The sequence below is a fragment of the Capra hircus genome, chromosome 17 (assembly GCF_001704415.2).
Source record: "Capra hircus breed San Clemente chromosome 17, ASM170441v1, whole genome shotgun sequence".
NCBI classification, from domain to species: domain Eukaryota; kingdom Metazoa; phylum Chordata; class Mammalia; order Artiodactyla; family Bovidae; genus Capra; species Capra hircus.
Genome location: NC_030824.1, coordinates 13,806,304 through 13,830,677, shown reverse-complemented (window position 1 = coordinate 13,830,677; position 24,374 = coordinate 13,806,304). Strand labels below are relative to the sequence as shown.

The window sequence follows — 24,374 nt, the reverse complement described above, 5'->3', positions numbered from 1 at the left end:
CACTTTACTCAGGGGACCATGAGGTCTAGTGATAATGCCCAAAGTGCTTCCTGTGGCCTTGGGGTGCAGTATATGATTAAGATAACTTAAAAAATAGATTTGCTTTCCTAAACATGCTTTAATTAGGCCCATTTGGCAATATGTTTGTATTTCCTGAGCAAATACATCAGTCAGGAGTTGACCGCGTGATGGAGAAGCTGATCTGGGCTTGAGTCTCTGTCTGTCCCCAGCTCTCAGAGCTATTCGGCCTCTCTGAACCTCATACTTCCTAGAGGTACACAGAGTGGTGACGTCACTCGGTGTGTGGACAGCTCTCAGCACAGGTGCATACACTGTAAAAGGGAGGTAGCAACATGTCACCATGGTGTGGGGGATGACAATACAAGCAGCTAACATTTATGGAGTGCCTGCTGTGTGCCAGGTGCTGGGCTCAGCACGTTGTGTGTGTTATTGCATCTGAGCCTTACACCATTCCCACGGGGCATATCTATTATTGTCCTGTCTTACTACTGATAAAGTCAAGACTCAGAGAAGCCTGATGAGTGCCAGAGTCACACAGCCAGGAAGCAGGTAAGCCAGAATTAAGGCCAAATCACCTGACTAACAGAGCTGACTCTCTTGTCACAGGGCTGATGTATATGTGCAAATATTTTGAGAATCGACACCATAATGATGGTGATATTGGTAGAATGTTCTGGCAAAGTCTCGGAGGAGGGAACAGGGTGACTCTTGCCAGAAAGAGCCCTTGCTCCAGCTCCTGCTCCCATTTAGCTCATTACGATGGTCCAGGGTCTTCGGTGAATGCAGGTCCCATTCTTTCCCAGATGCCTGGTCCCCTCCTTGTTGGAGTGGCTGAGATCCTGGGTTTGAACCCTGGCTGACAGTCCCCACCTCTGCTGTAACCTTGCAAACATCATCTCTGCCCATACATTTCCTTATCTACAAAGTAGAGATCAAAATGGCCCTTTGCACACAAATTTATGAAAATTAAGTAAGATGTGGAACAGTCTCAATATAACAAATGAAGAAAACATGACAAACCATTAAATAAGATCTTATGGCATTTCTTAAAAAAAAAAATGCACAGCAAACCATCTGGCAGGCTCCACAGCCGAGCGTTAATAGGGATGACGGCTAAGCTGTAGAACAGCATTGCCTTTCTCCTTATCTGAATTTTCTAATTTTCCTATAATGAATATGTAATAACAAAATGAGTTGTTTTAATTAAAAGGGGGGGCAGTGAGACAGTGTTCATGAAAGCACTTTATAAACTGTCAAAGGCCCTATGAATTAGCTCTCGTTATGGCCCTTATCATAATTATTACTGTTACTGCTAGTCAGCCAGGAGTTGGGATTTATTTCTGCCCCAAATCTCCTTCCTCGGGCTGTGGTGGGAGGGCCCACTCGACTGCCTTCTGCCAAGTCCCACCACATGGTCCTCCATTGACACCTGCCGACTTCTCTGCACCTCTGCTGCCACCACTCAACTGGAAGGCAGTATCACCTCTTGCCTGGAGCGCTGTGATACCCTCTAACTGGGTTCTCCTTGTCCGTGCAGCATCCTCAGTATCTTTGAGAAATGAACTTTCTTTTATTGTTTTGGATTATTTAAAATTTTATTTATAATCATTTTATCATCAATCTATCCATCATCATCTATCAATCCATATATCATCTGTTATCTCTATCTATCATCTGTCTATCCATCTTCTGTCTCTATCTATCTACATCTAAATATCTATCTTGCAGTTTTATTGAGAAGTGTTTGACATACAGCATTGTCTATGTTTAATGTGTCCCGCATAATAATTTGACCTACATACATCATGAAATGATGACCACAATAGATTTAGTGAATATCGATCATCTTCTATAGATAGATACAGAAGAAAAGAAACAAAGTATTGTCTTTCCTTGTGATGAGAACTCTTAGGATTTATTCTCTCAGTAACATTCATATGTAACAAATGAGAGTGTTAATTGTATCAGTCATGTGGTAATGACATCCCTAGTACTTCCTTATCTTGTAACTGGAAGTCTGTACCTGTTGACCGCCTTCACTCAGTTCCCCTCCTCCCCAACCCCTGCCTCTGGGAATGACAGATCTGATCTCTTTTTCTCTGAGTTTGTTTGTCTTTTGAAGTATAATTGACCTACAACACCATCTTAGTTCCTGGTATACAGTACAGTAATTCAAAATTTCTATATATTACAAAATGATCACGGTAAGTCTCATTATAGTGTGGGGAATATAGTCAATAATACAATATCTTTGTACGGCGACAGATGGTAACTGGAGAAATGAACTTTTAGATCAAAACCCTCATTGGCTTTCCATGGAACTTGGTATAAAATCCGCCCTGCACCTAGACACCGGAAAAGAGACCCAGAGAAGTACCTGGCTTGGCTTAGATGGTTTCGGATCCTGCAGTTCGGTATTGGTATCTGACTCATGCTTTTGCATCACTTTGCATAGACGGTGTAGAAGGACTGCATTCTGTGGCCTGAGGGCCTGTGCATGTTTGAACTCTCAGCACAGAAAATGAGTGAAAAACGTTAATACACTAGTGGATTTATTTTATTTTCTGACGTAGCTCGTATCAGGGCTGAAAACCTCAAGTTGTGTCCAGACAGTAGGATATTTTTCTTATATTACTTTTTCAGTGCTCCATTCTTTTCCTAATAAAGTGTTATAAAACAAAACAAACAAACAAAAAATCCCCTTCCCACTGCTATGCTGTTGTCCTTGCCATCCTCCTCCTCTCTCCTCGCACCTGCAAGTTCTTTCCCTGGACACTTGAACTGTGGGCTCCCCAATCCTGGACAGTGGAGGGCAAGGCTGTTGAATGAGGCTTATGGTGAGAGGGTCAAGGAAGGGTTTCTTTCTTTTTGCTGGGGCCAAGTGGGTGTGGTTGAATATATGTAAATTGTGCGTACAACTCATGGTGCGTAAACTCACCCTGTAACCAGCAGGCAGTGTTCAGGGTGTAATGTGCTTGTATGGTAAGGTGCAGATGGTGTAATTAAGCAGCTTCCTCATAGCTCACCTGTCGTCTTTGCTTCTTTGTTCTAACTCAGGAGGCAACCTTTCCAAACAAGACTGGACCATCCAGTGGCCCACCACGGAGACGGGGAAGGAGAACAACCCGGTGTGCCCCCCGGAACCGACCCCGTGGATCCGCACCCACCTCTCCCAGAGCCCCAGGGTCCAGTCCAAGTGCGTCCAGCACTACTGTCACGCCAGCCCCACCCTGGGGCCGCCCGTGTACACCCACGTGGACAGGCTCACCGTGGACGCCTACCCGGGCCTGTGCCCGCCCCCGCCGCTGGAGTCCGGGCACCGGTCCCTGCCCCCGTCGCCCCGGCAGCGGCACGCGGTCCGCACCCCGCCGCGCACCCCCAACATCGTCACCACCGTGACCCCACCGGGCACGCCGCCCATGAGGAGGAAGAACAAACTGAAGCCCCCGGGGACCCCGCCGCCCTCCTCCCGGAAGCTGATCCACCTCATCCCGGGTTTCACGTCCCTGCATCGGAGCAAGTCTCACGAATTCCAGCTGGGTCACCGTGTTGATGAGGCCCACACGCCCAAGTGAGTGCCTTTGGTGGGGCCCCCCGGGGTGGCTGAGCCTCCCAGTCAGCCAAGCCACAAATCGGCTGTATTCCCCTCCTCCTGTTGAAGGAAAGGTGGAGTTTCTCTAATAGCTGGGCTGGAAAATGAATAGAAAAGAATTTCCCAGAAATGACCTCTTTTTATATTAGTCATGCTCTAAAGTCAGATTTGGAAAACTGTAGCCCAGGAGCCAATTCTGAATTCATTGCACCCCATCCAGGTTCATTGCCTTCTGTTTTGTCTGTGATTGCTTTCTTGCTGCGATGGATGAGTTGAGTATGGCCCACAGAGTTGAAATCTTTACCATCCAGCCCTTTTGGATGGAACACTTGCCAGTCCCTGCAGGGTCTGCCCGAGTGCTGCCCCTAGATACAGGGTGCCAGCTGCACATGCGGCCTTCTGCTTTCTGGAAGCTGCCTTAAAAAAGAGTAAAAAGAAACAAGTGTTATTAGTTTTCAAAATACATCATTGAACCCAGTCTATCAAAACATGATCATTTTAGCACAGAATTAGAGTAAAATATTACTTTGGAAATTTTTTTTTCTTTTCTCTTTATTAAGTCTTTGAAAGCTGGAGCGTATTTTGCACCTCCAGCTCATCTCAATTGGTTCTGGCCATGTTCCAAGTGTGGCCATGTTCCACCTGTGTCTGGTAGCCTCTGTGCTGGGCAGCGCAGCTCTGATAGACCCTATGCGTGGGACTTGCTCTGAAAGTGGATATGTTGTATACCTTGCTCCGGTTTGGAGGGGTCTTGCTGGCAGCACATAGTATCTGTGGCTAGTGCTGGCTAATGAGAGAAATGGGACAACTCTCTGCAGGGTCCCTCAAAGGCTGACTCTGACCTGGGTCCCTTGTAGACTTTGAGGTTCTCTGTGTATTAGAAATGGAAGAAATGCTAAACAGGATCACAAAAATGGGTAGCATGTTTTAAATATTTACATTTAACAAAATTGCACCTGAGGCATAGAAGATAAGGGAAAAAGGGAAGTCGCTCAGTCGTGTCAACTCTTCGCGACTCCATGGACTGCAGCCCACCAGGCTTCTCTGTCCGTGGGATTTTCCAGGAAAGAGGACTGGAGTGGGGTGCCATCGCCTTCTCCAATTAGAAGATAAAGTGGTTATGTATAATCCTGTTAGGAGACATGGGAAGGAGTCTACATTTGGGGATTATTGTTTATGAGAGGTGTGGATCTTGGTTCTGGGAACTCTGATGTGGGGGAGCACTGGGGAATGTTTCATTGTGTTTCCATCTCAACAGTTTAGCGGTTGTTTCATGAGCTCGCATTGCCGTGCGTCCTGTGATAAAAGTTTTAAAATGTGCATCTTAGAATTGATGAAATGGGGTAGGTTCTAGGCTCTGGGCTAGTTGGCAGGGGTGTAATGGAAAGGAAGAAGAGACATAGCCTTTGGTCCTGTGAAGATCGACATTAATCAAATAACCACACGTAGGTGTTATACTCTTGTGTTCAGTAATTACAAACAGCATTACAGGCCATCAGGAGAAAGTGTAGGAAGCTATCAGAGCTTATAACCTGGACCTGATTGAGTTTGCACTGGCAGGGAGGTGAGTGGCGGGGGAGTGGGGGAGGGGCACTGGGGAGGCTTCCAAAGGACTGTTGGGACTGAAGACTAATTGGGGATTAAGATGGTGGAAGGGGTGGGAGGTGTTCCAGGAAGGGAGTGTGAGTATGAGCCTCTAGAGAACTCAACTAGAAGGCCTCTGTGGCTAAGGGAGCAGACAGGTGATGCAAGAAGAGACTCATAGCTTGGGTGGCAGCACTGTTCACAGCAGCCAAAACGCGGAAACAACCCAGCTGTCCATAGGCAGGTGAAGGGATGAACCCAGTGTGGTCCATACAACGAAATATTATCCAGCCATAAAAAGGGACAAAATTCTGACACCTGCTACAACAAGGATGAACCTTGAAAATGTCATGCTAAGTGAAATAAACCAGGCATGAAAGGACAACTGTGGTCTGATTCTACTGATGTGAGGTGCCTAGAACAGGCCAGTTCACACGCAGAGAAAGGAGGACAGAGGTTGTCAGGGACTGAAGGAGAGAGATGAGGTTGTGTTTACTGGGGACAGAGTTTCAGTTTGGGAAGTGGAAAACTCCTAGAGATGGAGTTATATATATATATATATTACAACAATGACAAAAAACTAGTTAGGCAGGAAAGCCGGGCGTGGGCACGCTTTTCTATGAAGGGCCGGGTGGTAAATACTTTCGGCTTCGCAGTCCAGCTGTTCTGCGGCATCGCTGCTGTTGTAGCGAAAGCAGCCACAGACAGTAGCTGAGTAGATGGACGTGGTGATGTCCCAGGAAACTTTGCTTATAAAACCAGGTGCTTGTCTGCATTTGGCTAACCCTAACCCTAATCCTGTGGGCTGTGGTATGCCCTAACAGAAGCCCAGTTGTAAACAGTGAGGGATTCTCCCTCCTGAGGCCTGAAAGGGAAGCCCTTAAAGTGATTTACGTGGAAGACAGGATTGCATCTGATTTTAGGAAGGTTAGCAAGCTTCTGTGTGAGGTCTGGATTGGAAACACTCTGTTTCACCAGACCTATTTGGGACATCAGAGACCGAGGCAGAGGGCCGATGCTTTTCTGATTGGAGGTCGGCTTGATTTTTATGGTTTCGTGAGACCCTGAGGGACTGAGTGCTGCTGAGACCTCAGCGTGAGGGTGTGGGAGGGTTTCAGGAATGCAGGCTACCACTGTGGAAGATGGGAGAGGCATTTCAGGTTTGCTGGCCATAATCTGTGGTTCTGTGTCCACAGATTATACATCTTCCATATCCCTCCTTGTGTTGACCACAGAGTGGGGTGGAATTTAACCAGGAAAGCCTGGCTGGACAGACACACCATCTTCTAATCTATGAGGTGGAGGCAAAGTGAGAGGCTGCCCTTTGCCTGTTTGTTTTTTCCCAGCGTTATTGAGATGTAATTGACAAATAATACTCTGTAAGTTCAAGGTGTACCATGTGATGACTTAGTACACACACATATTGGGAAATGATTACCACAATAAGGTTATTTAACACATCCATCACCTCGCATAATTACCTTTTGTGTGTGTGCGGTGAGAGCAGTTAAGATTTGCTCTCTTAGCAACTTTCAAGTACTAACAATACATACTGTTAAACAGTCAACACGGGTACACTAGATTCCCCAGTATCTATTCTTATACCGGGAAGTTGGTACTGTTTGACCAGGGTCTCCCCATTGCTCGTACCCCCTTGCTCTTGGCAACCACCATTCTACTGTTTCTATGAATCCAGTGGTTTTAGACTCCCCATGTAACTGAAACCATAGTATTTGTCTTTCTCTGACTTATTTCCCTTATAGCCTCATGCTGTCACAGTCAGCCCACGTTGTTGCAAATGTCAGGATGTTTTCTTTTCTGTGGTTGAATAATATTCCGTTGTGTGTGTTATGTATATGTATATACGCCATGTTTTCTTTATCTGTTCATCCATTGGTGTGCATGTAGGTTGCTTCCATGTCTTGGCTATTGTGAATAATACTTCAGTGAACATGGGCGTGCAGATATCTCTCTGAGGTGATAATTTCATCTTCTTTGGATATATACCCAAAAGGGGGATTGCAGGGTCGTATGGTAATTCTGTTTTTAAGTTTTCGAGGAATCTCCGTACTGTTTTCCATGGTGGCTGCACTGTTTACATTCTTATCAACAGTGCCTAAGGGTTTCCTTTGCTCCACCTCCTCACCCACACTTGGCATCACTTGTCTTTTTCATGGTAGCCATTCTAACAGATGTGGAGTGATGATATCTCATTGTGGTTTTGCATTTCCTTGACGATTAGGGATACTGAACCCTTTTTCATGTAAATATTGGCTTTTTGTAAATTTGTAAATCTTCTTTGAAAAAAGTCTACTCAAAAAATGTCTATTTTGCCCATGTTTTAATTGGATCTTTTTTTTTTTTTTTTGTGCTATTGAGTTGTAGGAGTTCCTTATGTATTTTGGATATTAACCCCTTACCAGACATATGATTTGTAAGCATTTTCTCCCATTCTGTAGATTGTCTTTTCATTTTTGTTTCTTTTGCTTCTGAGTCTGATATAGTTCCACTTACTTTTCCTTTTGTTTTTTTGTGGTTTTAGACCAGTATTAAGGAGCTTATATTTTTGGTCTATTTTTTAAATTGAAGTATAGTTGCTGTACAACATTGTATGTTACAGGCGTATAATATAAAGATTCACAATTTTTAAAAGTTACACTCCATTTATAGTTATTAGAAAATATTGGCTATATTCCCCATGTTGTGCAACACATCCTTGTAGTTTATTTTATACCTAATAGTTTCTACCTCTTAACCCCCTACGCCTCTATTGTCACTCCCTCCTTCCCTCTCCTCAGTGGTAACCACTAATTTGTTTTCTATGTCTGTGAGTCTGCTTCTTTTTTGTTATAGTCACTAGTTTGCTTGTTTTACATTCTGCATATAAGTGATATCATGCAGTGTTTATTTTTCTCTGACTTATTTCACTTTAGCATAGTGCCTTCCAAGTTCATCCATGTTGCTGCTAATGGCAACATTTTGTTCTTTTTCACGGCAGAGTAGCATTCCATCGTGTATACGTATACCACATCTTCCTCTTTCCTCTGTTGATGGACACTTAGGTTGCTTCCATATCTTGGCAGCTGTGAATAATGATTCTATCAACACTGGGGTATATGTATCTTTTTGAATTAGTGTTTTTTATTTTTTTGGATATATACCCAGGAGTGGGCTTCCCTGGTAGCTCAGTTGGTAAAGAGTCTTCCTGCAGTGCAGTAGACCCAGGGTCAATCTCTGGGTTGGGAAGATTCCCTGGAGAAGGGAATAGCTACCCACTCCAGTGTTCTTGCCTGGAGAATCCCGTGGACAGAGGAGCCTGGTGGGCTACAATCCATGGGGTCACAAAGAGTCCGACACAATTGAGCGACTAACACACACACACCAGGAATGGCACTGCTGAGTCACATGGTAGTTATCTGTTTAGTTTTTTGAGAATCCTTTATACTGTTTTCTGTAGTGGTTGTTCCAATTTACATTCCCACCAACACTGTACGGGGTTCACCTTTCTCAAGGAGCTTATTTTAATGGGCTGTGACCAGTGTTAAGAATATGAAATAGACTATCCCAGACTCAATTATGTTGGAATGCACTGCCTTTAGCGAGGCTAAGTTTTAGTATTGCTTTGTGAAACTTGTGTCTGATATACAGTCATCCCTCTGTATCTATAGACGATGGGTTCTGGGACCTGTTGAGGAAGTCTCAGAGTTGGCCCTTCATTTCCATGGTTCCAACCACAGTTTATGTATGATTTATTGAAAAAAACTGTGTAAATAGCCCATGACGTTCAAACCCGTATTGTTCAAGGGTCAACTATATACAAATTTTTTCTTTCTCTGGGGGTTCTTCTTGCTCTGGACAGCTTTGGTTTGGGGATAAACCCCACCAGGGAGCAGGTGAGAAGGTTTGAGAAGGTGGCCTTTAATCCTCTGGAATGTGGCCAGAGGCATGTCCAGAATCCCTCAGCTCATTCCGGTTTCAGTTAGTCTGTTTAGTATCTGATTTCTTCTCTGCTTCTGTCTGGTAGCCCTGCTGGGGATGGTTCTTTGCTGCCAACTTGGCAGTTTTCAGCTTACCTTTATTTCCTCTCAGTGGGATGTGGGATTTCAGAATATCTTTCTCAACTTTTTAGAGGTCTTTCTAAGCAGAACTGAATCTTTCAAAACCATCATTTCCTATGAGTTTTTCAACACCAACACCCTGCTAGGTTGTGGGTTCGAGGAAGGCTGTGTTTGAGACCATTTATCCTGGGCACTCTCAGGCATACCCACAGTGGTGTTTAGCAGAGATCTGTTGGGGTTCAGTCTTGTCCCCAGTAGCATCTCATGGGCATTTATAGGAAAAGCACGATAATAAAGCAAGAATATATTTGCAGTAGTCCGTTTCTCATCACTGGAAGCCTTGCGGCCCAGGTGTATTGGGCTGGATCACAACTGTTGTGATCAGTCTTGGCCAAAACCATTTCTCCTGCTTTATAGGCATTCTCAAAGATGTTTTTATGCACTCTTGCCTGGAAAATCCCATGGACGGAGGAGCCGCATAGGCTACAGCCCATGGGGTCACAGAGTCAGACATGACTGAATGACGACACATTTCCTTTTTTCTTTTCTTTTGCATTTGAGTTTATGAGTGTGATTTTACTCCTACGACATCACTAAAACACACACACATACACAGAGGGGGAAGAACTATTTTTTCCTCTGGTAAAGTAATACCATACTCACAGAAAACTAGTCAATCTAATCACACTAGGACCACAGCCTTGTCTAACTCAATGAAACCAAGCCATGCCTGCGGGGCAACCCAAGACAGGCGGGTCATGGTGGAGAAGTCTGACAGAATGTGGTCCACTGGAGAAGAGAATGGCAAGCCACTTCAGTATTCTTGCCTTGAGAACCCCATGAACAGTATGAAAAGGCAAAATGATAGGATACCAAAAGAGGAACTCCCCAGGTGATTAGGTGCCCAATATGCTACTGGAGATCAGTGGATAAAAACCTCCAGAAAGAATGAAGGGATGGAGCCAAAGCAAAAACAATACCCAGTTGTGGATGTGACCAGTGATAGAAGCAAGATCCAATGCTGTAAAGAGCAATATTGCATAGGAACCTGGAATGTCAGGTCCATGAATCAAGGCAAATTGGAAGTGGTCAAACAAGAGATGGCAAGGGTGAACGTTGACATTCTAGGAATCAGCGAATGCTGAAGGGTCGGTCCTAAGATGGCGGAGGAATAGGACGGGAAGACCACTTTCTCCCTCACAAATTCCTCAAAAGAACATTTCCACACTGAACAAACTCCACAAAACAACTTCTGTAGGCTGGCAGAGGACATCAGGCAACCAGAAAAGCAGACCACTGTCTTCAAAAACAGGTAGGAAAAAATATAAAAGATGAAAAAGGAGACAAAGGAGGTAGGGAGGGAGCTCCGTCCTGGGAAGGGAAGCCCGTCCCGGGAAGGGAATTTTAAGAAGAGAGGTTTCCAAACACCAGGAAACACTCTCCCTGCCGAGTCTGTGGCGAGCCTTGGAAACACAGAAGGCAACATAACAGGAAGGGAAAAATAAATAAATAATTAAAACCAAGAGATTACAAGCCCAACAGTAAATCCCCCAGCAGAAAAGCAGCACAGACGCCTGCATCCGCCACAAGCTAGTGGGGGCAGGGCAGGGACGCGCGAGAGGCGCGGGCTGCAGAGCTTTGTAAGAATCGGGCAGGAACGCCCCACGCGCAACCAGAAAGATCTAACTTGGGCTAGCAAACCAGACTGTGGGATAGCTACCACACGAAAAGCTCGAACATAAGACACCGCCAGGACCGAGCACAGAACAAAGGACGGAACGGAAAAAGCCGGCTGCAGACCATCCCCCACCGGGGACAGGCAGCCAGAGCCGTAAGGGCTGGAAAGGGGCAATTGCAGACCCGGAGAGCCTTTACTTACCAAACTGCAAACAGGCTTCTTTGCTAAGACTTCTGGGGGTGCTGGACAGTCACCATCTGCCTCACAAGGGGCGCCAGCGGTCCACCCAGAAAGCTGAGCAGCAGAGGCAGAAAAGGTGACAAGTCGCAGCGATCGCGCTCGCCAAACTCCTGAGCTACTCGGACCAGGGAAGGGCACAAAACGCAGTCCCAACCTAATCTGTGCCTCTGAGGGCTACCTGAGCGCCGAACCTGAGCGGCTTAGACCGGGGAAGTGCACGCAGCCTAGGGCCAGCCTCAGGCCAGCCTCAGACGGTTCCCGGCTGAGCATCATAGAGCCGGAGCGGTTTGTACGCTGCGAGAAGGGACAGGTCCAGCGGGGCTGAGACACTGTGTGCACACGACAGAGCTATTTGCAGCATCCCCCCTCCCCACAGCGTGAATGAACTAGTGAACCTAAAAAACCAGCGTAAAGAAGAAGTTAAACAGAGGGAACCGCCTTGGAAGTGACCCCACACTGCCCACAACATCAGAGAAGAGCCAGATATATTTTTACTATTTTTAAAATCATTCCTTTTTTTTCTTTTTTTCTTTTCTTTTTCTAACTTTTTTTAATAGTTTAGTCTTCTATTTCTCCTCCAATTTTTATTTCTATAACCTATTATTACTATTCAAAAAAAAAACCTACTCTTTTTTTTTTTTTTAAGGCAAACACCATATATAGTCTTTGGGTGGTTATTGGTGTTTTTTTTTTTTTTTCAATCTTGTAGCTTTTTTTTTTTTTCTTTCTTTTTTCCTTTTTCCTTCTGCTTCTTTTCTTTAATATTATATTTTTGAAAATCCAACCTCTACTCTAGATTTTTAATCTTTGCTCTTTGGTTTTTGCTGTCAATTTTGTACATTTAAAAACCCAAACTTCACTACCCAATTTTACCTGAGAGTGAGATTACTGGCTTGACCACTCTCTCCTCCTTTGGACTCTCCTGTTTCTCCACCAGGTGGCCTCTGTCTCTTTTCTCCCCCATCTCTTCTCTATCCAACTCTGTGAATCTCTGTGTGTTCCAGACGGTGGAGGACACCTAAGTAACTGGTTACTGGCAGGATTTGTCTCTCTCCTTCTCATTCCTCTCTCTTATCCTCCTGGCCATCTCTGTCTACTTCCTCCCTCTTCTCTTCCCTGTATAACTCCATAAATACCTCTGAGCAGTCCAGACTATGGAATGCACATAAGGAAGTGACTACTGGCTAGCTTGCCCTCTCCTCTTTTGATCTCACTGCATCTCATTCCAGTCACCTCTAACTACCCCCTCCCTCTTCTCTTCTCTTTGTAACTCAGTGAACCTCTCGGAGTGTCTCTCAATGTGGAGAAACTTTTCATCTTTAACTTAGATGTTTTATCATCGGTGCTGTATAGATGGAGAAGTCTAGAGGCTACTGTAAAAATAAAACTGAAAACCAGAAGCAGGAGGCTTAAGTCCAAAGCCTGAAAACATCAGAGAACTCCTGAATTCAGGGAACATTAAGCAATAGGAGCTCATCAAATGCCTCCATACCTACACTGAAACCAAGCTCCACCCAAGGATCAACAAGTTCCAGAACAAGACATACCACGCAAATTCTCCAGCAACACAGGAACACACCCCTGAGCTTCAATATACAGGCAGCTCAAAGTTACCCCAAAAGCTTTGACATCTTATAACCCATTACTGGTCACTCCACTGCACTCCAGAGAGAAGAAACCCAGCTCCACCCACCAGAACTCCAACACAAGCCTCCCTAACCAGGAAACCTAGACAAGCCACTGATACAACCCCACCCACAGTGAGGAAGCTTCATAATAAAGAGAACTCCACAAATTACCAGAATATAAAAAGGCCACCCCAAACGCAGCAATATAATCAAGATGAAGAGACAGAGGAATACTCAGCAGGTAAAGGAACAGGAGAGTTGCCCACCAAACCAAACAAAAGAGGAAGAGGTAGGAAATCTACCTGAGAAAGAATTCCAAATATTGATAGTGAAAATGATCCAAAATCTTGAAATCAAAATGGAATCACAGATAAATAGCCTAGAGACAAGGATTGAGAAGATGCAAGAAAGGTTTAACAAGGACCTAGAAGAAATAAAAAAGAGTCAATATATAATGAATAATGCAATAAATGAGATCAGAAACACTCTGGAGGCAACAAATAGCAGAATAACGGAGGCAGAAGATAGGATTAGTGAAATAGAAGATAGAATGGTAGAAATAAATGAATCAGAGAGGAAACAAGAAAAATGAATTAAAAGAAATGAGGACAATCTCAGAGATCTCTAGGACAATATGAAACACTCCAACATTTGAATTATAGGAATCCCAGAAGAAGAAGACAAAAAGAAAGACCATGAGAAAATCCTTGAGGAGATAATAGTTGAAAACTTCCCTAAAATGGGGAAGGAAATAATCACCCAAGTCCAAGAAACACAGTTCCGAATAGGATAAACCCAAGGCAAAACACCCCAAGACACATATTAATCAAATTAACAAAGATCAAACACAAAGAACAAATATTAAAAGCAGCAAGGGAAAACAACAAATAACACACAAGGGGATTCCCATAAGGATAACAGCTGATCTTTCAATAGAAACTCTTCAGGCCAGGAGGGAATGGCAAGACATACTTAAAAGTGATGAAAGACAATAACCTACAGCCCAGATTACTGTACCCAGCAAGGACCTCATTCAAATATGAAGGAGAAATCAAAAGCTTTACAGACAAGCAAAAGCTGAGAGAATTCAGCACCACCAAACCAGCTCTCCAACAAATTCTAAAGGATATTCTCTAGACAGGAAACACAAAAAGGGTGTATAAACCCGAACCCAAAACAATAAAGTAAATGGTAACAGGATCATACTTATCAATAATTACCTTAAACGTGAATGGGTTGAACGCCCCAACCAAAAGGCAAAGACTGGCCGAATGGATACAAAAACAAGACCCCTCTATATGCTGCTTACAAGAGACCCACCTCAAAACAAGGGACACATACAGACTGAAAGTGAAGGGCTGGAAAAAGATATACCATGCAAATAGAGACCAAAAGAAAGCAGGAGTGGCAATACTCATATCCGATAAAATAGACTTTAAAACAAAGGCTGTGAAAAGAGACAAAGAAGGCCACTACATAATGATCAAAGGATCAATCCAAGAAGAAGATATAACAATTATAAATATATATGCACCCAATATAGGAGCACCACAATATGTAAGACAAATGCTAACAAGTATGAAAGGGGAAATCAACAATAACACAATAATAGTGGGAGACTTTAATACCCCACTCACACCTATGGACAGATCAACTAAACAGAAAATCAACAAAGAAACACAAACTTTAAATGATACATTAGAGCAGTTAGACCTAATTGATATCTATAGGACATTTCACCCCAAAACAATGAATTTCACCTTTTTCTCAAGTGCTTATGGAACATTCTCTAGGACAGATCACATCCTGGGCCATAAATCTAAACTTGATAAATTCAAAAAAATCGAAATCATTCCAAGCATCTTTTCTGACCACAATGCATTAAGATTAGATCTCAATTACAGGAAAAAAACTATTAAAAATTCCAGCATATGGAGGTTGAACAACACACTTCTGAATAACCAACAAATCACAGAAGAAATAAAAAATGAAATCAAAATATGCATAGAAACTAATGAAAATGAAAACACAACAACCCAAAACCTGTGGGACACTATAAAAGCAGTGCTAAGAGGAAAGTTCATAGCAATACAGGCATACCTCAAGAAACAAGAAAAAAGTCAAATAAATAACCTAACTCTACACCTAAAGCAACTAGAAAAGGAAGAATTGGAGAACCCCAGAGTTAGTAGAAGGAAAGAAATCTTAAAAATTAGGGCAGAAATAAATGCAAAAGAAACAAAAGAGACCATAGTAAAAATCAACAAAGCCAAAAGCTGGTTCTTTGAAAGGATAAATAAAATTGACAAACCATTAGCCAGATTCATCAAGAAGCAAAGAGAGAAAAATCAAATCAATAAAATTAGAAATGAAAATGGAGAGATCACAACAGACAACACAGAAATACAAAGGATCTTAAGAGACTACTATCAGCAGTTAAATGCCAATAAAATGGACAACATGGAATAAATGGACAAATTCTTAGAAAAGTACAATTTTCCAAAACTGAACCAGGAAGAAATAGAAAATCTTAACAGACCCATCACAAGCACGGAAATTGAAACTGTAATCAGAAATCTTCCAGCAAACAAAAGCCCAGGTCCAGACGGCTTCACAGCTGAATTCTACCAAAAATTTTGAGAAGAGCTAACACCTATCCTCCTCAAACTCTTCCAGAAAATTGCAGAGGAAGGTAAACTTCCAAACTCATTCTATGAGGCCAACATCACCCTAATACCAAAACCTGACAAAGATACTACAAAAAAAGAAAACTATAGGCCAATATCACTGATGAACATAGATGCAAAAATCCTCAACAAAATTCTAGCAATCAGAATCCAAAAACACATTAAAAAGATCATACACCATGACCAACTGGGCTTTATCCCAGGGATGCAAGGATTCTTCAATATCCGCAAATCAATCAATGTAATTCACCACATTAACAAATTGAAAAATAAAAACCATATGACTATCTCAATAGATGCAGAGAAGGCCTTTGACAAAATTCAACATCCATTTATGATAAAAACTCTCCAGAAAGCAGGAACAGAAGGAACATACCTCGACATAATAAAAGCTATATATGAGAAACCCACAGCAAACATTATCCTCAATGGTGAAAAATTAAAAGCATTTCCCCTAAAGTCAGGAACAAGACAAGGGTGCCCACTTTCACCGCTACTATTCAACATAGTTCTGGAAGTTTTGGCCACAGCAATCAGAGCAGAAAAAGAAATAAAAGGAATCCAAATTGGAAAGGAAGAAGTAAAACTTTCACTGTTTGCAGATGACATGATCCTCTACATAGAAAACCCTAAAGACTCCACCAGAAAATTACTAGAGCTAATCAATGAATATAGTAAAGTTGCAGGATATAAAATCAACACACAGAAATCCCTTGCATTCCTATACACGAATAATGAGAAAGTAGAAAAAGAAATTAAGGAAACAATTCCATTCACCATTGCAATGAAAAGAATAAAATACTTAGGAATATATCTACCTAAAGAAACTAAAGACCTATATATAGAAAATTATAAAACACTGATGAAAGAAATCAAAGAGGACACTAATAGATGGAGAAATATACCATGTTCATGGATTGGAAGAATCAATATAGTGAAAATGAGTATACTACCCAAAGCAATTTACAAATTCAATGCAATCCCTATCAAGCTACCAGCCATATTTTTCACAGAACTAGAACAAATAATTTCAAGATTTGTATGGAAATACAAAAAACCTCGAATAGCCAAAGCAATCTTGAGAAAGAAGAATGGAACTGGAGAAATCAACTTGCCTGACTTCAGGCTCTACTACAAAGCCACAGTCATCAAGACAGTATGGTACGCTGAAGAATTGATGCTTTTGAACTGTGGTGTTGGAGAAGACTCTTGAGAGTCCCTTGGACTGCAAGGAGATCCAACCAGTCCATTCTGAAAGAGATCAGCCCTGGGATTTCTTTGGAAGGAATGATGCTAAAGCTGAAACTCCAGTGCTTTGGCCACTTCATGCGAAGAGTTGACTCATTGGAAAAGACTCTGATGCTGGGAGGGATTGGGGACAGGAGAAGAAGGGGACAACCGAGCATGAAATGGCTGGATGGCATCGCAGACTCGATGGACGTGAGTCTAAGTGAAGTCCGGGAGATGGTGATGGACAGGGAGGCCTGGCGTGCTGCGATTCATGGGGTCACAAAGAGTCAGACATGACTGAGCGACTGAACTGAATTGAACTGAAAGTAATACCTGATTATTGTGGAAATTGAGACAACACAGGAAATATGATGAAGACAATGGAAAGTATACGCTTTTGTTTTACGCATGCACACACACACAACATGCATTCTCGTAGGGGTGAAGTCACTCCCAGTGGGGCACAGATTGACTTTTAGGAGAGCGAGGTAGGAAAAAAAATCCTAGATATAATCAGTTGCAAATCTCCATAGAGCAATACACATATAGATACTCAGTATATCTGTGGTACTCAAGTTTCCTTGGGAGTTGGGGGTGATGATTAGAAAAACCATCCATATAGTTTCTTTAGGGATCATTGAAAAAATAGTCTGGGAAATGCCGACATAGATCTGTGGAGATAATTCTGTAGATAGAGTTAGGCATAAACATTGAGGGTTGTTAAGTCTCCCCAATGTTCTCAGTGGTCTTTCTTGCTTCTTTCTCCGTCAGCCTTCGTGGTCACATTTACATAGTAAACTGGCACTGGTTCCTTACAGTCAGCCATGTGAAAAGTTGAAAGTTAAGCCAACCTCAAAGACTCTGGTTGTCTTGGCCTTCAGTACATGGATTCCATGGTCATAGTGTTGGAAGAAAGAAAAACCTAACAATTCTTAAGAGTGTGATGAGTTGTCTGTCTTTAATCCCCCCATTTGTCCCCCCATCACATAAATGACTTGCTTTCTCTTGTCAGAGCATCTGAAAGGGTAAACTGGATTTCTGTAAACTAAATCAGCTTTTAAATGCATAGGAGTAGCTCAGTATTAAAAAAGAATTCTATTGTAACCTTCTCCCCCTTTTGGCAAATTCCTTTTTAAAGGTAATTTCCAATTATAATTTTATTTTAATTACACAGTTAATTCCCAAGTACAGCTTCATTTAGAAAGTAAAAGCAATATAAAATGTAAACCACCCAAGGTCAGAGTCCCTTCCCCTTGCCATAGAGAACACCTAGAGCTTCTCTAGGAGAAGGCAATGGCACCCCACTCCAGTACTCTTGCCTGGAAAATCCCATGAATGGAGGATCCTGGTGGGATGCAGTCCATGGGGTCGCTGAGAGTTGGACACGACTCGGTGACTTCACTTTCATGCATCGGAGAAGGAAATGGCAACCCACTCCAGTGTTCTAGCCTGGAGAATCCCAGGGACAGCGGAGCCTGGTGGGCTGCCGTCTATGGGGTTGCCCGGAGTCGGACACGACTGAAGCAACTTAGCAGCAGCAGCAGCAGCAGCAGCAGCAGCAGAGCTTCTCTTAATAAGAGTCCTTGTGTACATATTTGTGTTTGTATGCATCTGTAATATCTCTGCTTCCCTCTCTTCATAATTGGAACCACACTGTATGGCTTTTCCAATGTGACTTGCCTTAATTAGTCCTGTATAAATATAAACATCCTGCTTATGACTTTCTCACACCTTATCTCTTTTAGAAATTCTTTTGTCTCCTCAAAGCTCATCTAGAACATTGTTCCTATCTCTGCTTTCAGCCCTCTGTATCGTTTCTGTATGAGCACAGTTCCCCTCTGCCCTTCTGGGACAGAGTATGAAAACCTCAGCTGACCTGGGAGCAAGGGAAACAGGCTGGATGAAACCCACACTCAGTCCTCATTCTAACCCTCCATTCCAGTGAGTTCACATTTCTATATCTGAGATCTGTGCCATATGTAGTTCATATGAGAACAGACTCTTCTTGACATATTCCTTATGTACATAAGACTTCAAGGGGGCTCTCTTCATTTATTTTAGAAAACTAATTATGGGCAAGCACTTAGACTCTCTGACATCATTGTGCTAATTAATACAACACTCACTAATATATTTATAAGTGCAAGAGTGAGTGATTAGTTTATATACCATAGCATATTCATTAAATTAGGAAGGTTTCTGCTAGGCTCATGCATGGGATTCTTTTAGGTCTAACTAAGCATTCAGACACACAAGATTAATACTAATCACGCTTGGCATCCGACTGATGCCAGGCAGCCTCAGGCATCTCTTCCGTGGGTCCCTGGGGGCTGCTCTTCCTTGCCTTCATCTCCAAGTGGCAGTTCAAGTGCAAGGTGGTGAGATACACACTAAGCAGGTGTGGGAACCATCCTGGCTTAGGGCACAAGAACTCGGGTAGAAACTCCATCAGTATAGCTGCTTGCGTCTCCATAGGGGACGTGCCCAGCTAGGACAGTCATGCTGCTCCAGGATCCCCAAAGGTTGTGGATTCCTCATCAGGTATTTCAGGTTCATACTGAAAACTCCCAGTCTGTATGCGGTTTACCCACCAGAGGCCAGGTCTGCCACTAGCAACGGGGTCTATTGATAGAGTCGACATTCCCCCTTGAGATTCAAAGGATTAGGGCTAGAAAGTCAACCCAAGGTCACCTTCCCATCTGCAGAAGATGAAAAGGTTGAGTTCACCCTTCACCTACAGCTTCTCTTGAAAAATCCTGTCATTTTTAAATGCCTCTGATTCGCAGTGAATTTCTTATTTTGAATCAGTGAGGTCTTTAGTAAGGTCTTTTATAATTCATATAATAATATATAACATGTATACATTATATACGGTCCCATCACTTCATGGTAAATAGATGGGGAAACAGTGGCTGACTTTATTTTTCTGGGCTCCAAAATCACTGCAGATGGTGATTGCAGCTGTGAAATTAAAAGATGCTTACTCCTTGGAAGGAAAGTTATGACCAACATAGACAGCATATTAAAAAGCAGAGACATTACTTTGTCAACAAAAGTCCATCTAGTCAAGGCTATGGTTTTTCCAGTAGTCATGTATGGATGTGAGAGTTGGACTATAAAGAAAGCTGAGCGCCGAAGAATTGATGCTTTTGAACTGTGGTGTTGGAGAGGACTCTTGAGAGTCCCTTGGACTGCAAGGAGGTCCAACCAGTCCATCCTAAAGGAAATCAGTCCTGGGTGTTCATTGGAAGGACTGATGCTGAAGCTGAAACTCCAATACTTTGGCCACCTGATGCGAAGACCTGACTTGTTTGAAAAGACCCTGATGCTGGGAAAGATTGAGGGCAGGAGGAGAAGGGGACAACAGAGGATGAGATGGTTGGATGGCATCACTGACTCAATGGACATGAGTTTGGGTAAACTCCAGGAGTTGGCAATGGACAGGGAGGCCTGGCGTGCTGTGGTTGATGGGGTTGCAAAGAGTTGAACTGATACATTATATATAACATTATTATAATTATTTGCCATAAAATATATGCTTAATGGCAACCCACTCCAGGACTCTAGCCTGGAGAATCCCACAGATGGAGGAGCCTGGTAGGCTACAGTCCATGGGGTCACTAAGAGTTGGACACAACTGAGCGACTTCACTTTCACTTTTCACTTTCATGCATTGGAGAAGGAAATGGCAACCCACTCCAGTGTTCTTGCCTGGAGAATCCCAGGGACAGAGGAGCCTGTTGGGCTGCCGTCTATGGGGTTGCACAGAGTCGGACACGACTGACGCAACTTAGCAGCAGCAGCAGCAGCAGCAGCGTATGCTTATTAGTTTTTTTTTTTTTTTGGTTAAATATTATCATTACTTTACGTAAGAAAGTTATGTTCACAGCTGAGACTTCCCATTCACCCTTGACCCATGCCCTCTGGTCTAGATGCCAGGCCCTCTTCCCTAGGGCTGGAACAAGAGTAGGCTCTTACTCTCATGGATACCTTTCCTTTCCCTCAAGCTGCTGAACCTTTCAGTCCTGTGATAACTCCAGGGAAAGTCATTTAGAATAAGTTTGGCTTTCCAGATATTAATAAGATTATCTTTCTCTGTTTGCCCCAGAGGCTTATAAACACACCACAATGAACTATCATTGCTACACTCCTATTGACATAGCAACCTAGAAATTCCACAGTGAAAACTCAGCTAGACAATGTGCTGATTGTATTATGACATCTTGTGGTGAAGTGTGCTGTGGGCTGGGGAGCAGGTATTTTGTTTGAGGTGCCTTGTACAAAGAATAACTGAATTTATTATAGGTGAGATTTATTCTATGTAGAGTCATTCTGCTTCCCCAGCCCTGCCTCTGCCTCTTGTCTCAACTTCTTAAAAAGAAATTGAGAGTTTCCTCAGATCTCTCATAACAACTCCACCTGGGGTAGCTCCCAGTTTTAGAAGGAGCTTGGGGCAGTCCCAGGGCTTCCCAGGTTGTGCTAGTGGTAAAGAACCCACCTGCCAATGCAGGAGACTTGGGTTCAATCCCTGGATTGGGAAGATTCCCTGGAGCAGGGCATGACAACCCACTCCAGTATTCTTTCCTGGAGAAATCCCCATGGACAGAGGAGCCTGGTGAGCTATAGTCCATAGGCTCGCCCAGAATTGGGTACAACTGAAGCGACTTAGCATGTGTGCATGGGACAGCCCCAGTGTTGCTGCTGACCAGCTTTTGACTGCCAGCAAGTCTCATAGGAGCTACTGCTTCCAGTGAAAGGAAGATATGTATGCCCACATCTCAGGGCAGGTGAGGCCTTGCCTATCGCTCCTACTGGGTTGCATGTTACCTGCAGCTTTGATGAACAGACCCTGTGCATACCTCTCACATGTGTGTCTCTGCCTGGGGGCCTTTTGGGGCCAGTGGTCATGTCTTGCTTGAGTGCAGGGCAGCCCACACCCCCAGGAGCAAGCTTCAATCAACAAGGGTGAGAGTTCGTGCATAAATTTGTCCACAGTGAGGCCATTCTGATGTGTTCTCTTGGAAGGTTCTCAGAGGGGCCATGCCCCAGTTGCCCATGGTGGTACAGACCCATCATAACACATTGTCTGTAAGCTTCCTTCCTTCCCTGCCTCACCTCTCCGCTTCATCATGTTTCTGGGGGCCACTTTCCAAGTATCCTACTTGTATTCCAGACCCCTCAGGGTCTGGTTTTGGGAGAAACGGAACTAAAACAGGAATAAAGGTAATCATTTATATAATCACATTAAGCTCTACACAGAGCTGTGTGGACACATTTCTACTTAAAAGATTTGCCGATTGGATGATTGTTGTAATAATGCAAATTATAGCTGTCACATACTGTATATTGTTTAGCTTGCTGTTTGCTGGCACTTTATGTGGTGTATTTTATTTAATCCTCAAACATTCCACTTTACAGGCAAGGAAATTGGCTTTAAGAGAGAATATGCTGCCTCCAAACCCATTCAGACTAGTTAAGTACAGAATTGTGGGGTTCCTTCTAACCCAGAGTCCATGGTGCCATTGAGGGATAGGGTGAGTAGGGGCCATGGGCCCTGGAGTCAAGGGACCTGGTTAGCATTCTGCCTTTACCACTTGTTGGCTGTGTGACCCTGGGTGAGTTGATTACCCTCTGTCAGCCTTGATTTTTTCATCTATATAATGAGATTCATATGGTTCCTAGTTCATAGCATTGTTGAAAGAGTTAATATATGTCAAGTGCTTAGAACAGTGCCTGACCCACAGCAGGGGCTAAATAATTGCTCCTCATTGTCACTATTTTAAAAAAATACCAGAATCCATGATAATAACCTTGGTTATTTGTAGGTTTCCTGCAGGGGAATAATCCATTAATAATACTGTGAGGCATAGGAAAGAGGATCTCATAGGATCCCTGCTGTTTTTAAGGAGCTTCAGTTCTTATTTGAGACGACCAGCATATCGTTAAGGCCTAATCTTAATAATGTAAGGCAGCTCAAACACAGAAATAGATTTGGAAGTAGAGACAAAACTTAACTAACTTGTCACCCCTAGCCCTGGGCTCCAGGTGCTTTTGCACAGGGTGGCTGTGAGTGGCCACATTGCCATGGCTCTCCTCCGTTCCTTCCCTTCTTGCAAGCTGAGTTAGAAAACCTCTGTCAGATCTTGGGCTTTCCATAAGCCAAGCTCTAGGCTGGAACCACAAAGTTAATATCAGCCTTTAACTGGGGCACTGCTTTCCTTTCCTCCCATGTTGTGGGACATATAATGTGACTGATACAGTCTTATGAATCTACCAGCTCACCGTCTGTAATCCAGTTACAGGTGGGGTAGGTCCTGGTACCCAGAATGGATGGATGCATGGGAAAAGCATCACTATAAATTCAAGGAGGTAGAGAACTGACAATTACTAAATACATATATGGAGGGCCTGACACTCCGTGTGTGTGTGTGTGTGTGTGTGTGTGTGTGTGTGTGTGTGTGTGTGTGTGTATGTATGCACGTGCTTAGTCGTTCAGTCATGTCCAACTCTTTGCGAGCCCGTGGACTATAGCCCAACAGGCTCCTCTGTCCATGGTATTCTCCAGCAAGAATATTAGAGTGGGTAGCCATTCTCTTCTCCAGGGAATCTTCCCGACCCAGGGATTGAACCCGAGTCTCTTGCATTTACTTCCCACCAGGGAAGCCTGACACTCCACATGTGGTAGTGTAATTACTTCTCATTGTAAACGGGATAGGTCATCGTCTTTATCCCCATTTTACAGATTAGAAAACTGAGGTTCAGGGAGGCTGACTAGTGTCGTGCAGCTTTGTACGCAGCAGAGGCAGGATGGGAACCCAGCCTGAAGCCAGAGCTCTTGTTACTGTGCCATGCTGGATGTGGCTTGCACTGAGCAGATGGTGTAGAAACCAAAGATTATAGGAATCATATGCACTAGGGAGCATGCGGCGTGCTTGCTGGCTTGGGACAGTCAGCACCTACAGATGGGGATGTTTGGTAATAAAGTGAGGGGGCCAGAGAGTTCAAGCAATGCTCTTGGCACTTTCCAAGAGCATCTTGATTTGTAACCTAGTGGCCAGGTTGTAACCTAGTATCCAGGCAGTAGAGAAACTTCTGCTCCCCTGAGTCCCCCTGAATTAAAAGGGCTCTACCATGCTTCTGAAATCCTTACCATTTTAGAGCCAACTTGTCCATCAGTGACAGAAAAGTAGTAAGCCTCAAGGCTAAGTGTGCAGGCAATAGAGCCAAACAGACTTGGGTTCACATCCCAGTCATGCGACCTCCTGGCCAGATTTCCCTGGAAAGATAACTTGTCTGAGCATTCACTTTCTCTTTTGCAAAATAGGGGCGGTTAGTTTGCAAAATAGTATTTAGAGTACAGAGTTATTGGTGCAGATTCAGTGCTATGGGTATATTGTAGGGGATGCACTCGCCGAATATACCCACGCACCTCACTGTGTGTATAGACTTGCATTGTAGTCAGCCTGGAGGCAAAGGAGGAGCCCTGTGCTCCTTTTGTCCTCCTTGCCATTTGTAATCCAGTTCTTCTCATCTCTGGTCTGCCCTTTACCCCTCTGAGAAGTTCGTTGTGGCCTGTAATCCAAAAACAGATTCTTCCACAGCAAGTGACAGAGCTGAGGGTGACCCTAATCCTCAGTGAAGATGAGGTGTCCTCCT

General features: G+C 43.6%; 1 protein-coding gene across 1 annotated transcript in view; it reads left to right on the top strand.

The window, feature by feature from the left end:
- Window positions 1-24,374, top strand: part of KSR2 (kinase suppressor of ras 2) — a 446,835-nt gene that overhangs the window by 165,053 nt on the left and 257,408 nt on the right. The window contains exon 4 of the mRNA XM_018061222.1: window positions 3,079-3,592. Within this exon, the coding sequence (XP_017916711.1) occupies window positions 3,079-3,592 (514 nt within the window). The remainder of the gene's footprint in view (window positions 1-3,078; window positions 3,593-24,374) is intronic.